At 34.3% G+C, this 16607-nt stretch overlaps 3 protein-coding genes across 7 annotated transcripts; all 3 read right to left on the bottom strand.

Annotated features, from left to right (window-relative positions):
* Nucleotides 1-973: 973 nt before the first annotated feature.
* On the bottom strand, nt 974-4297 carry LOC115967461. Of its 3 annotated transcripts, none has more exons than XM_031086561.1 (3): nt 4223-4297; nt 1230-1533; nt 974-1086 (listed from the first exon to the last, which is right to left on the bottom strand). In XM_031086561.1, exon 2 carries the CDS (start codon nt 1517-1519, stop codon nt 1247-1249), a length of 273 nt encoding a protein of 90 aa, XP_030942421.1. In that variant the 5' UTR covers nt 1520-1533; nt 4223-4297; the 3' UTR covers nt 974-1086; nt 1230-1246. The 3 variants fall into 3 exon arrangements, with proteins under 3 accessions (XP_030942421.1, XP_030942420.1, XP_030942419.1); XM_031086560.1 differs by lacking the exon at nt 4223-4297 and adding an exon at nt 2206-2292; XM_031086559.1 differs by lacking the exon at nt 4223-4297 and adding an exon at nt 2114-2201.
* LOC115967459 (pentatricopeptide repeat-containing protein At3g18020-like) lies at nt 2582-4694 on the bottom strand. Its single transcript, XM_031086558.1, has one exon. It carries the CDS (start codon nt 4633-4635, stop codon nt 2605-2607), a length of 2031 nt encoding a protein of 676 aa, XP_030942418.1. The 5' UTR covers nt 4636-4694; the 3' UTR covers nt 2582-2604.
* Nucleotides 4695-9735: 5041 nt separating this feature from the next.
* Nucleotides 9736-14883, bottom strand: LOC115966227. Of its 3 annotated transcripts, none has more exons than XM_031085472.1 (3): nt 14727-14883; nt 13639-13942; nt 9736-10034 (listed from the first exon to the last, which is right to left on the bottom strand). In XM_031085472.1, the coding sequence occupies exon 2, from the start codon at nt 13926-13928 to the stop codon at nt 13656-13658; it is 273 nt and encodes a 90-aa protein (XP_030941332.1). In that variant the 5' UTR covers nt 13929-13942; nt 14727-14883; the 3' UTR covers nt 9736-10034; nt 13639-13655. The 3 variants fall into 3 exon arrangements, with proteins under 3 accessions (XP_030941332.1, XP_030941334.1, XP_030941333.1); XM_031085474.1 differs by lacking the exon at nt 14727-14883 and adding an exon at nt 14598-14621; XM_031085473.1 differs by lacking the exon at nt 14727-14883 and adding an exon at nt 14573-14596.
* Nucleotides 14884-16607: the final 1724 nt, after the last annotated feature.

Here is a 16607-nt window from a genome sequence, read left to right as displayed (position 1 = left end):
AATTTGCTCAAGAAAAACACATTTTCAGCATGTACCTCAATAGCTGCTAAATACCTCCTTGATCGATCGAGATTTTCTGAGTTTTCTCAATACCTCTCAACAGATAGCCCGATCCATCAAGCATCTTCTCTAAAGTTTCTATCTGCTTGATAGATAGTTTGACACCTCCTCGATCTATTGAGCCTGTTTTGTCGTCGATACCTCCTTGATATCTCTTCGATCTATCAAGCTTTAGTTCTCGATACCTTCTCGATGTATCGAGGTACCTGTTTCTATATTCTAGTTTCAATCCGGTTTGTTTCTCACACAAACTTCTCAATCTCTCTCTCATTTCTCTCGACTCAAATCTCCTTCTTTCACCAAAAACCATCTTCTTTCCTCAATTTCGACCTCCTCCAAGAATTAATTTATTGGTAAGTCTCTCTAATCCCTCTCTCTTCTTTTTTTCATGCATTCATGCATTTTGTGACCTAGTTTATCTTTTTCCTCCTTGTTTCTTTGCCCTTTTTTGTTCATTCCTTTCTCATTGTAAGTAGTGCCCAAATCTAGACCCTCTGACACTAATATAATGCTTTGGAAACAGAATTCAAGTGCAGGATCAAAATCTGTCAACTAAAACAAAGAATCTAAAATGGATTCTGCAGGATTCACCATCTAGAAACTAAACATGGGATACATGAGAATATTTTTGTGTGCAGTTTAAGATTTTGGCATTTCTTCTTGAATTTAAAGCTTAAACAGATCAAACTTATATCCTAATAAACTTTCCCTCATTTGTCCAAATGGTATGATGACAACCCAAACAACAGGACCTAAAGTGTGTATATATGTGCCATCACCCATTTGAATTTGGCATTAATCAATTATTGACAATCATATCCAACATGCATTTACAATATCCAGCTCCAACAACACCAAATGCAATTCTCTAAAAGCTCACAAAATCCACATTCACAAATTCAGAAACCACCAATAAAATAAAATACAATAACCAAACATTTCTACTAAAAACATAGCATTCATCCAATATCATGATACCTCGTCAATAATATCCAATGATCAAAGCAACCAAACATCACAGTACTCCTTAAATGGACACAAAAACCAGCAAAACCCAAAAATTAAGCATCAATGATCTAATACTTGCATCAATCAAAAATCACAATTGTCTATCAGGAAAAAAAATATAAAATAAAATAAACCCCATAATTACTCATTCTAGTAAGCACCTGCAATAAATTGATCATCAGTGCCCTCCATGCTCCTTGGCATGCTCCTGGTGCTTAAGGTGGCAGCGTTCCTCAGGGAGTGCAACCATATAGGAGAAGGCCATTCCACCAAAGCAGACATGGTAGGGCAGGTCAATGGAGTTGGTTTGAATGTACTTGGCATGGTAGTTGTCCAGCCATCTCTGAAATTCATTCTTCGAATAGTTGGTGGAAAGCATTGGCTTCACATGGTTGGGCACCTCCTTCACCTTCAGCCCCTTGATCTCACTGTAGAATTTCCTCATTGCCATTTGCTACACAGGACCTGCAAAGAACAAAACTTTAGAAAAGCCATTTCCCCCAAACACCCCATTCATCACAGTAAACAGTCTAAAATTTTCCTTTTTTATTTTACGAGATAACTTTAACCCCACAAAGAAAATCCATCAAAACAAAAATGAAGAAAGAAACATTTTTCCAACAATAAGAAGCTAGGTCCGCTGTGCCTCAATATAAAACTTTCTCAAAACCTTTCCCAAGCCAGGCTGTAAAGGCCTCCAAATACTCCCAGCAGTAAATTAAACTTAGTCATAAAAAAAATAAAAAAATTTAAAAAATCCCCTCTTTCATTTGTATTCATATTTTCCCCATCAATCCAATAAACAAAGAACAAAAAAAATATTCCCATTTTCCCTGAAAATCTAATCCACAAAAAAATACCAGAAAAAACAAACAGAACCAATGTTTACATTCTTCTCTAATTACATTTTTTTTCCCAGCAACCAAACAAACAAACAAAAAATTTTAAAAATGGTCTTGTAGACTGCAAACAACCCGAATAAAATGCAAATTTTGTGATTTGCTTGCAGCTTTTATCTAATTTCTGTATACAGCTATCAACTCACCAATCCACAACATATCCACAACCTACAGCAATCGACTCACTAATCCTTTGATAGTACTCTCTAGCATAACAAACTCTCTCTGTCTAGAATACCTTTATGCTGTTGAAAAATTCTCCATTAATCGCATGCCCCTGAATTTTTTTGACATCCTTCACATAAAAATAATTGTTAGTGACATGGTCTCTTTTCCTGCCCCATTTGGCATCTCAACCTTGCATGACCACTTCTGTGTTTTGGAGTAGAGCTCTGTTACATTTGCATTTTATTAACCCCTTCAGATGATTCTTCTCAAAGTCAAGGAGGTCATCACCATAACAAGGTTAAAACATTTATCTTCGTCAATACTACCTGGATCCTCCTTTAAAAAATGTCTCCTCCTTATGGCTACTTAAATTCAAGTAAGATTTTCTTCATCAGGTTTTCTTTGGTATTTATATCCTGTGGTTCACCTCTGGATTGCAAAGCTGCATCCTCAACAGAGAATTTCTTTCTCACATATCATGTAATTTGTCAAGAATCCTCCAGGTTACAGCATCTGGGGCCAGCCCATTCCTTCTCATCTCTCCCACAACTTGATAAGCTTCTCTCATTAAGCCCAACTTGCATGCACTGTCAATCAAAATATTATAATTGAAAATGTTTGGAGAGACCCCAGAATCAACCAATTCATATAAGAAATGGCAAGCTTCATTGAATTTGCCTGAGCAGCAAAGCCCTTTGAGAAGGGCTGCATAAACATAATTATCATGATACTTTGATGGCCATATGACATCATCCCAAATCTTCATGGCCTCTTCTATCCGGTTGGCTTTACATAATCCATCAATTATTATAGTATAAGTGGTACAATCAACCGAGACACCATCACTTGCCATTCTATTAAAAAACCCCATTGCTTCATTTGGTTGTTGAAGTTTAAACAAGCAATGAAGAACTGCATTATATGTCACAACACCAGGTGTAACACCTCGTTCTGGCATTATGTGATACAAAAAGTCGAAAGCTTCCTGGGTTCTTCCAACATTTAATAAACCTTGTATGATGGTAGTGAAGGTCACAGCATCCGGGGCACAAAATTTGCCTATTATCATATCATTTAATACCTTCAAAGCTTCTCCAATCCTCCCCATCTTGCAAAACCCATTTATAACTGTGTTCAAGGTAATGACATCAGGCTGACACTGGTTTTGAAGCATAAAAACAAGTGCATTCAAAAGCTCAGTTGGGTTAGTGATAAGACAAAGAGCTCTTAAATATATATTGAACATTCTTGTTCTGTCCACACCCTTCTTATTCAGCATATATTGGAGAAGATTCCTTGCCTTGTAGAGGTCCGATTCTTTGCAAAGACCTTCTACTAGAACCTTATATGTATACTCAGATGGTAGGTACCCAAACTCAATTCCTTCTTCCAGCAACTGATATGCCCTCATATAACCTCCCTCCTTGCATAGTCCATGTATGATAGTATTGTACGATGCCAAACTTGGAAGAAACCCCCTCTTCCTCATTATGTAAACAATCCTTGAGGCCCCATGATGCTTTCCAGCTTTACAAAGTGAATCTATAATCTGTCCATAAACGAATTCCTCACACACACTCTTCCCTTGAGGCATGTCTTCCGCAATCCTAAACACTTCGTTAAAAAACCCTTCTCTACACAAAGAATCAACCAGGTTGGCAAAAGCAGCATTTCTCACAGACAGGTCCTTTTCATCACTCACCTTCTCCCAAAGTTTGCACATCAATTCCCTCCCACGCTCAATGTCGCGCTCCCGAAGAACACCACCTAATAATACACTATATGTTAGCGAATTGGGTACCACACCATTCTCACCCATTTCATCAAACACCTTGTGGGCATTACCCAATTCACCAATTCTACAATACCCATTAATCAAAGTAGTATAAGAAACAACATTTGGGCAATGCCCTCTACTCTTCATATCAAAAAACAACCTATGAGCTTCATCAGGCCGTCGTTGTAACGAGCAAAACTGATTCATCAAACGGTTATAATTAGGCAAAGACGGGACAAACTCAGGCTTAACATAAATCAGACGATGAATAACATGCAATGTGGTATATGGGGTTCGAGAATCGAGTAACCTGGCAATAAGAACATTGCAGGTACGCTCGTCAGGGACCCAATGAGAAGATAAGAAGAGTAGAAGGCGGTGGTGAGCTTCGGAGAAGCGGTGGGAGTGGCAGAGTGCGTGAATGATGGTGTTGATGTTGAGAGAGTCTGGTTGGTATCCGCGGAGGCTGAGGCCGTCGAGAAGGCGAAGCGCCTCGTCGACATTGCGATCTTTGGCGCAGAGTCTGTGAATCTTTTTGGTCCAGTACGAGGGGTTGTTGGTGATGCTGATGTCGTGTTCTGGTTCACGTTTTGGTGGTTGGTCGATGATAGTGTGAGTGAAGAAGAATGCAGCAAGAGTTAAGGTTATGGTCTTGTGGTTGTGGTTGTGGTTGTGGTTTTGTGGGATTGGGAACTTTGGTGATGGGGCGATGAAGCGGAACATTGAACATTTATCATATGCAAATATTTCTGAAATCTGCTGATTTATTTGTATTCATTTCTTGTATGCGAATATTAAGAAGGAAATGTATATAATATTGTAAACATTTGATGAGTCGTGTATATTATTGGACACTTTTTATGAAAATGTGTACCATTTACATAAACATTAAATGTAAATCAATAATTGTCCTATAAAAAAAAAAAAAAAAAAAAAAGTGAGTGTCAGCTGCTATAGTGAACATTTATTGGGTTTTTTTTTTTTTTTTTATATAGATTTTATAATGGTAGAGTAATACTACAATCACAAATTATTTTATAACATTTTTACAAACTGCTAATGTGATAAATTCTTATTAGTTATAATATAGATCCACTACTAACATCACATTTATGTTTACAAATAATTATTTGAAAATTATTAAAACCACATCAACAGTTTGTAAAAATATTATAAAATAGTTTGTGTCTGTAGCATTACCCATAATGGGTCCAGTTAATGTATGTCCTAAGGACATGCATTAACCATTCTTAATAAGAAACTTTTTTATGAAAAATTGAAAAAACTGTCAAATTAATTAGTTACTTTTTTATTTTTCCATAAAAAATTTCCTTAAATGGTTTACTAACTTATACCTAAGACATACGTTAATAAAACCTTTTTATAATTATGCTAATATCGGAAAGTGATCGTCCTGATAATTGGACAAGTAGGATCTTACAACGAATGACTAAGTTTATATGTTGCCAAATAGCTTTTTTCGGATGAATGGTGTTCCTAAGGTGGATATCCATTGTTAATGTGTCTGAGTGCCAAAGATGTCAAACAAATGAGCATGGATTGGGCAACTGAAGTTAAGGGTGATGATTTAGTTTTCCACGAAATTGAATGTGTATATAATGTCATGTCATTTTAAATCAATTATCAATAATATATTCTTTTTAACGAGATAAGACTTTAAATGAAATAATGCCATGCATGCCTTCTTATTATTTGATAGATAGATAGGGGGAAAGGAGTAGGTATAGGATTCGAATCATAAACATAGGGCACTGTAAAAAAATATCATTACCACTAAACTATAACTTGAACTTACCATGCATGCCTTTAAATTCATTAATGACTAAAATTTTACACTTTAAAGTAAATGGAGAAGATAAAATCATTTTTTTTAAAGTAAGATAGGAAGAATTTTCCCAACATAGTAGTAAACTTTTTTTTATTTATAAACTATTACACATAGTAAAGAGGGAAGATTTGTACCTTGATCTTCCTCATAAATGAAACTAATCAATATCAATAAATTACAAGACTTTTTACAATAACATACATAAGTGTTATAAATAAAAACGACGAAGAGAGACCAAAAAAACTTTGAATTTGTAGGCGACAATGGGTCACAACAAACTTTCCAAACTAATCAAGTAGCGTTTAACCCATGCAAAGGTGGAACACTAGTGACATGGTAAATTTTCTTCCTCTCTCCGCGGACTTTGCAAGGACATTTTTGTATCCTAATACTACTATTCTGAACGCTGGTAAATGGTGGAATTTACATGTGAAAAAAAGGAGAAAAGCTCCATTTGCTCATTAATGGCAATGTCCCTTACCGGGTTCGGGGATGTAAGTGCAGGGGTTAGGGCTAGAAATAGGAAGTGTTTCTTGATTTTGTAGAAATCGTGCCTTGTTTGCAACAAGTGTTGGCTTCATGTCATGCAAAGGCCTAGGCCTAGGCCTAGCAGCCTCAATAGGTGTGGTGATAAAATTAAAAATCAAGAACACAAGTATCACCACCTTTGCAGTGTTGAAGAGAGTTTTCTTAGAAAAGAACATTTTTTTTTTTTTTTCAATCGAGAAAAATGATGTATATTTCAAGTTTCTTTTTACTAAGTGATATGGCTCAGAGTCTAGGGTTTGATGAAGAAGAATGAGTAAATAATACATTATATATATAGCTTAAAAGTTGCATACCTAGAAGAATAAAATTGTTGAGAAGATTCAAGGAAGAGGTCAAGTAATGTTGGAATAAATTATTACTAAATGCATCTAAGCAATTAATTTGAAATTTTTTAGTTCCTACTTCCTACTATACAATTGAACATATAAAAGTTATTTGTCATGTTCACATTAATTACAGGAATTTTAGACACTTAAAAAGAGTTTACAAATAGTGGATCTTACGAATTTTGTACTTGTAATACCATTTAAATTAGATTATCAACTAAATATAGGAAGCATTCATAAATCATAACTGGTATGTAAATTTCCATTTGATGGATCTCTTGAAATCGTTGGCTTGAAGTAAGATGCAGGGAAAAAACACTGATGAGACAGTTCCCAATATGCCAAAACCACCAGGCTCCCTCAATTTCAAAAGTAAGATCAATTTACCATCTCTTGGAAAATGTTTACGAACACTAGTCCCAAAAGCTCAGAAAGTGTTGCTCATGACTATAATTTTCTAGTGATATTATATCATATGGAAATTGTTTAGATAGCTCAGCTGGAACTCATTTTCCTTAGCTTAACTGGGAACCGCGTGGGCTTGGGAGAAGCCAGAGCATTCAATTAAGTAAAGTTGACAAAGAACACGCAAAGGAAATACACTTTCAGAAATTAAATAATGCCAAAAGTTCCTAATACATATGCCTAAAGAACCCCACAGGACAATTACACTAAAATATATAGCGCTATTCGTTCTTTGGGAATAGACTAATTTTGCCTTTTCGGAAATAGCGTTCTCATGCAAAGGTGTCCTTCCTCCCCCTTTGTCTGCTAGGACAATATTTTTGTCTCCTTGCCAAAGTTTTCTTTGGTACAAATTCTAGTGGAATTCACTACTCAAACAAGGAAAAAGCTAGATTTGTTTATTAATTCCGTATTACCTGGTTTTTTGGCATGTAATAAATTAATAAAGGTAAATTTCAGTAACATACTTTTAGTTTTGAGCTAATATCAATCAGGTTTAAAATATTTCAACAAATTTAACCAAAAAAAAAAATTCAAAATTGATTAATTTAGTCCTTAAACCAACTTGATTTCTAAGACGGTTGAGAAAAGAGACTAACAGACCTAGCAGTGTTTAGAGACTAAGTTGTTTTTAGGGACCAAGTTGTTTAATTTTGAAATATCTTGAACCTAGTTTGCACATTTTTACCTCTCTCTCTCTATATATATAAAAATTACTATGCAGCCTATGAAATAGCCTTTAAATTTACAAGAAGATGATTTTATAATGTTCAATGTTCATTAAATTAAAAGTTAAATGTCTATTTTGGTAAGTGGAAAATGAAATATTTCTCTAAATGGTCAGCTTTAGCTTGAAAGACTGGTCCTATTTTGGTGACATTTTCTTCGTTCCTTTCTTTTTTTTTTCCCCCCCAATTTTTTGAGACGTGCAGGAACCAGGAACTGAAGGCATCCATTCTCTAAAGGGAGTTGACCATAGAGAAGCCTCAGGGAAATTATGTAAGAAAAGTTTGTTTTGACATCTCAATTTTCCTTCTTTTTTTTTTTCCCCTTTTCTTTCCGCCTTTCTCTCACCTTTTGTGTCTTATGCTAGGATAGTTTCGGGGGAAAATGTCTATAATAAATTTTTATTAAAGAATGAAAAAGAAAGATTACTATAAATTATTACCGTAGAATTTTGAAGGGAATGGCTTATTAACATATAAGAACCTTCCCCCTCAAAAAAAAAAAAAAATATATATATATATATATATAAGAATTTTTTATTTTTTATTTTAACAAGAGGGAATTCTAACCATCATTAATTTTCCCATGAGAATAAGTAGATCATAAAGCTTTTGACGTGTTTCTAAGTATCTTGTAACTCAACATGTTGGCACCTCTTTGATGTTTCCAAAAAAGACATGCATGATTCAAATACCCATTATTTAAGGATTCAAATTCTCTAGTTTCTAGAATTTTTAGGAAAATTTACCATTTAGAGTTATTTTAATCTAGACATTTTATTTTAAAATAAATGGTTCAAATGATGCCATATTATTATTCCACTAATTAAAACTTTAAAACAATCGTGCCACATCAGTTATTAAAAAACAAAAAACAAAAAACAAATTTACATGGAACATTTTTTTTATTCTTTTAATTTGTTTTAAAAACTTAAATTTTTTTTTTTTTTAAATCGCAAATTTGAAGGGAAGATCTCATGGCACTAGGCTTGTGTCCAACGACGTCTCGGGGCTAGAAACAAATGGAAAACCTGCCAGAGACACAAACTTACGTCTAAAGGATCTAAATCCCTCATTTAATTATCGAATTATAAAATAAATTAATTTAATAAATTTAAAAAAAAAAATTCTGCACATATTTATAATGTTAATTATATAGAGGATTTATCTTATAGAATTTTATGGTAAATTAAAACTAGGAAGGATCAAATTTATCACAGTTAGAATATTTAGGGAGCTAATTGTAAATTATGAAGCATATTGAACGAACGATATAGCAATCCTAACGTTTGAATCTCCGTACTCCATAGACCACGACCAAAGACACCACAATCAAAGCTGACGGGACTAAGATGTATTTTAGATTTCTGTTCTCTTTCCCCAGAGAGAACCCCAAAATTTAGGAAGACATTCATTTATGATCAATGCAGTGCATTTGCGAAAAAATAAATGACCTAACCACAAAGCAGCTCGTTTGAGTTTGAGAATGGAGAGTTATCTTATTTATACTAATATTTTTGGGGGGTCTTTTAATCGAACATATATGATATATCCCGTGAATTAAGATTGTACTTAGGTACTTTTTTCTATGAAATTCCTATTCTTTTTTATATTAAAAAAAAATGTATACGAATATAAATAAGGCCAATAGCACTCCCATTCTTTGCCATAATAGAGCAGGCACCAGAACAAGGCCGAAAGATGAGAAAGCTACACATTAGTTATACTCAATTTCTAGCACTCAACGTAACTCAGAAACATCACTACCTATTTTTTGCTTTTCATTGATACTTTCTCTAACAATTTTACTACCTGTTTAGCGTCTTGTTGACTGAACTACCATACCCGTAAATACTTCTTACCTCCAAATCACCACTTAGTACCAAAATCCAAAATACAAGTTTTGGCAGAATGTTTTAAAAACCCCACATAAAACATGTAACAACAGAAGCAACAAGACAATATCATCTAATCAACAGGACTCAGCAATCAAAACAAATAAAGTAACAAAGCATAATTCCCCTGATACACATTTTTTTCAACAATCCAACTAAAATAATAAAGTACTGTAAACATCGTTCATGTGGATCTTATTGTGCTTAATGCTGCCATGCAATTAAGAACAGTATTTCTCTGTTAACAATTTCCAGATATCAAGACCAAAGAATGATAAGCATTTCAATGGTCTCCCAACCAAGACTGGGGAACCTGCACATAGAAGAAACAAAAAGTATCAAGTACACGCATTGTAACAAGCCAAACAAAACATGAGTGAAAGAACTGAAATAAGAATGATTTCTGTCACAGTAAAGTAAAAGGCATGAAAACCAAGTTAGTTGTTCATTTGATTATAATGACTAATGGAGACATATTTCTACTGTTGCATATCATAGACCTCTTTGGTTTTATCAAAATTTATTTGTTGAACATGCATCTACAAATACAGATTTTCTCCATTCTTTTTACACTGAAATTTCAAATGATATAGACATGTTTCAGATAAAGATGTATCACAACCATAATAGTCAACATCTCTACGAGTCTTAACTTCTCTCTTTTGATCAATGGAGCACTAACAAGATATTTAAAAATTCAATCAAGGCACAAAATTAATCTTAGAGCTGCATAAAAAACTGAGATGCTGAATGCCTAGGACTATCTTTATGACAAGCTTCTAATTTAGTAAATGACCAAGCTAAAATCACTTCTTCAAAATCAAATAAGGCTCAAGAACAAGATTTGGCCAAAAGGGGAGGGAGAAGGGGATATTCGAACTAGTGACTCCACACTATAAGAGGCAAGGTCCCTAGCTGATTATACTGCCCCTAGGGATATGAAAAAAATTTAAGTTTAGTATGTTATAACAACGAAGAACTCTTCTAGCAGTAATACACATCCTCTGCCAAATAAATATAAGCATTTTCTCACCAAAAAGCTGCCATAAAGTGATGATAAACAAATATAACACGACCTCTCACATGATGATGCTATCAACTGCACATCATAACATCTTTTCCACTATGACTTCTGGAATACTAAATCAAAACCAGACAACTCATTGAGGACTTGAGAAAATTTCAAGCAACTTAATTAAATTATCTAGAGATTGCTCAGCAGTGGCAAAGCCAAGTTTAAACAAGCATATCTAGACTTAATTAAAACTCAAGTGGAGCTTGAAAACACTAATCTATTATACAAGCTAAGCCCATGAGCCAAACACTTGGCTCAGCTAGGCTTGATTGGGGCCCACACAATCCCACCCTCACCCTAGCACTAAATTCCAAAAACCCTTACTTTGGTGAGCCTTAAGCTTCAGATCATCCTCAATGCCAATTGACAGCAAGTCGTATGTACTTAAACTGACAACCAGCATTTACCCACACCCCTAACAAAAGGAATGAACTGAGTTAAATATAAATCGAAGACAAAGAAAATACCAGAAATGGAAACATAAGGGAATTCAACAAACACGTGCACACACACACACACAAGGTCATTGAACCAAGTACTAAAGGCTTAATGGAATTGTAATCCACAATTCAAAACAATTGCTTTGAGCTGTAAATAAGAAACAATATAGAATATCACTAAAGTGTTATTGAATCTTTGAGAAATCCAAGATAAATAATATTTGAGGATAATTGACATCTAAAAAAGGGATTTCCAGGGATAGTTACCAACAGTAACCAAAAGACAAAACACTTTCTCTAACTAGCTTCTTATAAATTACAACACATTTCCTTCTCTTTACTGATAAATTACACACATACAGTGGGTCTTGAACCCACAACCTCACCCTCCATCCCATTATTATTTTTTTGATAAGTAATAAGATATATTGATATCAAAAAGGAAGCACCCTAGTACACAGGGAGTGAACAAGGGGACAACAAATCAAGAACAAAAATTGCAAGAACCTAGGAAAACAAAAAAAGAAGGGAAAGATTTGTTTTGCAAAGCAAACAACCAATCTAACAAAGTTCTAAAAAAGAAAAGCTTGAGGTCCGGAATAGATCTCTCAATATCTTCAAAACAACGGCTATTTCTCTCCCTCCAAAGACACCACATTAAGCCATGAGGAATGATGGACCATATATAACCATTTTGATGACGACCAAAGATGCCTTGCCAACACCCTAACAGCCCCAAAACAGTAGGTGGCATAACCCAAGATACTCCAAATAACCCCAAAACCATAGACCATAGATCCATGGCAATGGGACAATGAGGGAGGAGATGGTCAACCAATTCACCATTACTCTTGCACATGTAGCACCAATCCAAAATCCACACCTTCCTTTTTTGCAAATTATCAATCGTCAAGCATTTCCCTAAGGCAGCAGACCATACAAAGAATGCTACTCTAGAGGGAATCTTCTGCTTCCAAATACTTCTCCAAGGAAAACCAAAGATAGAAGGACCAGCTAAAATTCTATAATAATCTTTCACCAAGAACCCCTTAGCTTTGCTAGGAATCCAACACATCTTATCCTCACCAAACCCCCTTATAGAAGAACCATATATGGATTCCATGAAGCTTGGCAAAGCCTCTAATTCCCGAACATGCACACCCCTAAAGAAACTCACATCCCAAAAAAGGACACCATTGGGGGATTTCATAAGCTCAGCCACACTAGCCTCCTTATTCCTGCAAAATCTGAACAGGTCAGGGGAAAAGTAAGTGCTAATTGAGCTATAGCTCATTGTAATAGTCTGGGTAAGGTCCAGAGTGCACTAAACCTAGCTTAGCAGGGGAAAAGAAGAAGGCTATAACTCATTGAAATGGTCTACGTAAGGTCCAGTGTGCACTAAACCTAGCTTGACGAGGGGAAAGAGAAAAGACCTGAACAGTCTTCAGCATGCAGCATGCTAATATTGCAAACTTAAATGTCAATTTTAACAAGTTCTCTAAGTATTAGAAACATTATTCACATCGCCTTTGCAGACCAACTTTTTTCTTTTCTAAGAACAGCTCTCCCCTTCTTTTGATATTGTGAAATCCTTACACATTACCATTGCTCTCTTTGTCTATAACTCATCTTGGGCAGCAAAATAACAAGTAATTCACGATTACTTCAGTACTTTGTCAAAATCTGCCCATTTCTTTTCCCTTTTATGTTCATTCCTTTCTCATTGTAAGTAGAGCCCAAATCTAGAGGCTCTAACACTAACATAATGCTTTGGAAACAGAATTCGCTTGCAGGATCAAAATCTGTCAACCAATGCAAAGAATCTAAAATGGACTCTTCTCCACCTAGAAACTAAACATGGGACACGTGAGAATATATTTGGCATTTCTTCTTGAATTTAAAGCTTAAATAGATCAAACTTATGTCCTAAGAAGCTTCTCCCTCATTTGTCCAAATGGTATGATGACAACCCAAGTAACAGGCCTTAAAGATGTGTATATATATGCCATCACCCATTTAAATTTGTCATTAATCAATTATTGACAATCATATCCAACATGCATTTACAATATCCAGCTACAACACCACCAAATGCAATTCTCTACAAGGTCACAAAATCCACATTCACAAATTCAAAAACCACCAATAAAACAAAATACAATAATCAAACATTTCTACTAAAAACATGCATTCATCCAATATCATTATACCTCGTCAATAATATCCAATGATCAAAGCAACAAAACATCACAGTACTCCTAAAATAGACACAAACACCAGCAAAACCCAAAAATTAAGTATCAATGATTTAATACTTGCCTTCAATCAAAAATCACATATATCTATCACCAAAAAAATATAAAAATAAAATAAACCCCATAATTACTCATTCGAGTAAGCACCTGCAATAAATTGATCATCAGTGCCCTCCATGCTCCTTGGCATGCTCCTGGTGCTCAAGGTGGCGGCGTTCCTCAGGGAGTGCAACCAGGTAGGAAAAGATCAATCCACCATAGCAGACATGGAAGAGTGGCTCAACGGAGCTGGTTTGAATGTACTTGGCATGGTAGTTGTCCAGCCATCTCTGAAATGCATTCTTCACATAGTTGATGGAAAGCATCGGCTTCACATGTCCAGGCACCTCCTTCACCTTCAGGCCCTTGATCTCGCTGTAGAATTTCCTCATCGCCATTTGCTACACAGGAACTGCAAAAAACAAAACATTAGAAAAGCCATTTCCCCCAAACGCCTCAATTATGATTTATCACATTACACACTCTAAAATTTTTCCTTTTTTATTTTACGAAAAAACTTTAAACCCACAAAGAATTTCCATCAAAACAAAACTGAAGAAAGAAACATTTTTCCAACAATAAGAATCTAGGTCCCTTGTGCCTCAATATAACACTTTCTCAAAACCTGTCAATTTTTCTTGGGCATAAAAACTTAGTCATAAAAACAATTCTACTCTTTCATTTTTACTCCTATTTCCCCATCAATCCAACAAAGAAAAAATCCCCATTTCCCGAAAAATCCAATCCACAAAAAAAATAAATAAGAAAAACAATAAAACCCATGTTCATATTCTTCTCTAATTACATTTTTTTTTTCCCAGCAACCAAACAAAAAAACCCATTTTTGGGGAAATCAAACGGGACCCATGTAAAATTTTTCCATATAAAATAATCTAACCGTTTATTTCTAATTCCATGTCCATTTAACCAAATCGGAATGACAAGCAAATGAATATCTTAAAACATTAGAAAAAGTCCAATCATCTCATACAATAACCAACACCACACACAAACGAAAAACCCCTTTAAATCTAAATTGTACTCGTAATGTTTTGCTCTATGAATACCCAATCGGAAAACACCAAACACGATCGAACAAAAGGAATGAATGAGTGAATGGATCTAATCTAAGTGGAAAAAAAATTATATATATATATATATATATAAATAAATATATACAAAGACAGTTTAGTTACCTTGATGAATGAGAGAGAGAGATAGAAGGGTTCACTATCACTGCTTAGCGAAGAAAGCTCGAACAACGCGACACCAAACAACAAAAAACAGGTATAGGCTACAGAGGTCGCAGAGCGACTGTAATTTGCAAATGGAGTTTGTAATGTACAGTACACCACCTGATTTCATCCAACGGTCCAGATTTGGCATCTCTATTTACCATATGAATTTATGATTGTATTCAGCCGGTTGAAATGTCTGAAGTAGCCTTGCCTCAGGGGTTTGTGAATTTTTGGGAATGTATTGCTTATTTTTGGTGGATGAGTAATTCTCTGAATTCAAAAAAAAAAAAAAAAATGACATATTGGTGCACTTAGATAAAAACCAATACATTGACAACAAAAATGTAATCAACTTCTCCTCTTCTTTTTTGGTGTATTTAGCATTGCTCTTGCTAAATTGGTAACAATTTTTTTTTTCGTCTTCTTATTTATTTTTAATTATATAACATAGGTACACACATAAAAATAAATAAATAAATAATAAAACATAGTTTTTTTTTTTTGAGAGATAGTTTCAACTTATGGCGTTCGCTCCTGATGATAGCTCTTTATCATTAGACCAAGACACCAATCAGTTTTTGGTGTAGGCAGGGATTGAACCCCAGATCTCTTATACAACCATCAGAGATTTTACCAGTTGAGTTAACTAGAACCTACAATAAAACATAGTTATAAACACATTATTAAAGGAAAAAATTTGTCTCTAAACTAGTTTGGAGGAAAATTCATCCGACCAATGGTGAAAACTTTGTTCTTCATTATATATTATACATTTATTCTTCTTAAATCTGATTTTTTTAGGATTAAATTTAATTATATTACTATTTTAGTACATAAAACATTTAATAAATCTTTTTTTAAGAAGCTTTGTGAATAAAATTCATGTTATGTACAAAATATTAATATTAGATAAAAGTATTAAATCGGATTTTATTTTTTATTCGTAAACTCGACAGTTATAATGAGGGAAAGATTTGAACCCGAAAAGTTTTCATTAGAAACACTAGGAAGTTAACTTTAATTGGTTAAGTTTCTCATTGATTAATACCTACTTGCAACATTTTCAAACTTATGCTCAACATGCAACATACGCATATTATATCCTAACCAAAAACTAATACATTCTATCTTTTTTTTATAATTCATTAGTTACAATAGGAGAGAGAAATTTAAAACATAGATGTTTTCATTAAAAATACTAGTCATTTGAGCTATAAGGCTCTTGGCTAATACATTCAATCTTATCACTACTAAATGATGTCATTCTAGACTATTTGATTCACTTGGCTTTACTACTCCACAAGATAATTTTTCTACCAATCATTTTTATGTCGTAACTCCATGTATAAGGGCTTTACTTTTTGAGGCAATAGTTTATGGATATGAAGCAATGGAATTATTTTTGGTATAAGGATTTTCTTATATAAAATTTGGTAAATCATCAAAAAGTCCATATGAGTATATGACAATAGATCACTTATATTCTATTTGGTGTCATGTTTATAAACTTTGTCCCCTATTTCTTGGGAATTGATGACCTTATATCCTGGAATGATTGGTCCAGCCATAGGGGCAATGAAAATTATCCTATATGCCAGCTCATGGAACGGGCATCTCACAATTATGCGTCCTACAAATGTGGAATTCGCATGCTTGAGTAACACATTCCATAAAACGGGCTTAGGAGATACTTTCTCCAAGGTCAGGTTTGAGTACATGGGCTGGTATATTCTTACTTGGTATAACATGCATCCATATATTTTTTTTATTAGAAAATGAATTTAATAAATAACACTAATAGAGAAAAAAAAATTTTGAGAGTAGAATGTGTGATGCCAG

Source organism: Quercus lobata, chromosome 11, assembly GCF_001633185.2.
Source record: "Quercus lobata isolate SW786 chromosome 11, ValleyOak3.0 Primary Assembly, whole genome shotgun sequence".
NCBI lineage: Eukaryota > Viridiplantae > Streptophyta > Magnoliopsida > Fagales > Fagaceae > Quercus > Quercus lobata.
Note: the sequence above shows the minus strand (reverse complement) of the source record. Positions and strands in the feature narration are given on the sequence as shown.

What these genes read in the sequence shown, in the direction of transcription:
- LOC115967461 (XM_031086561.1), bottom strand. Translation starts at nt 1,519, where the DNA reads ATGGCAATGAGGAAATTCTACAGTGAGATCAAGGGGCTGAAGGTGAAG.
- LOC115967459 (XM_031086558.1), bottom strand. Translation starts at nt 4,635, where the DNA reads ATGTTCCGCTTCATCGCCCCATCACCAAAGTTCCCAATCCCACAAAAC.
- LOC115966227 (XM_031085472.1), bottom strand. Translation starts at nt 13,928, where the DNA reads ATGGCGATGAGGAAATTCTACAGCGAGATCAAGGGCCTGAAGGTGAAG.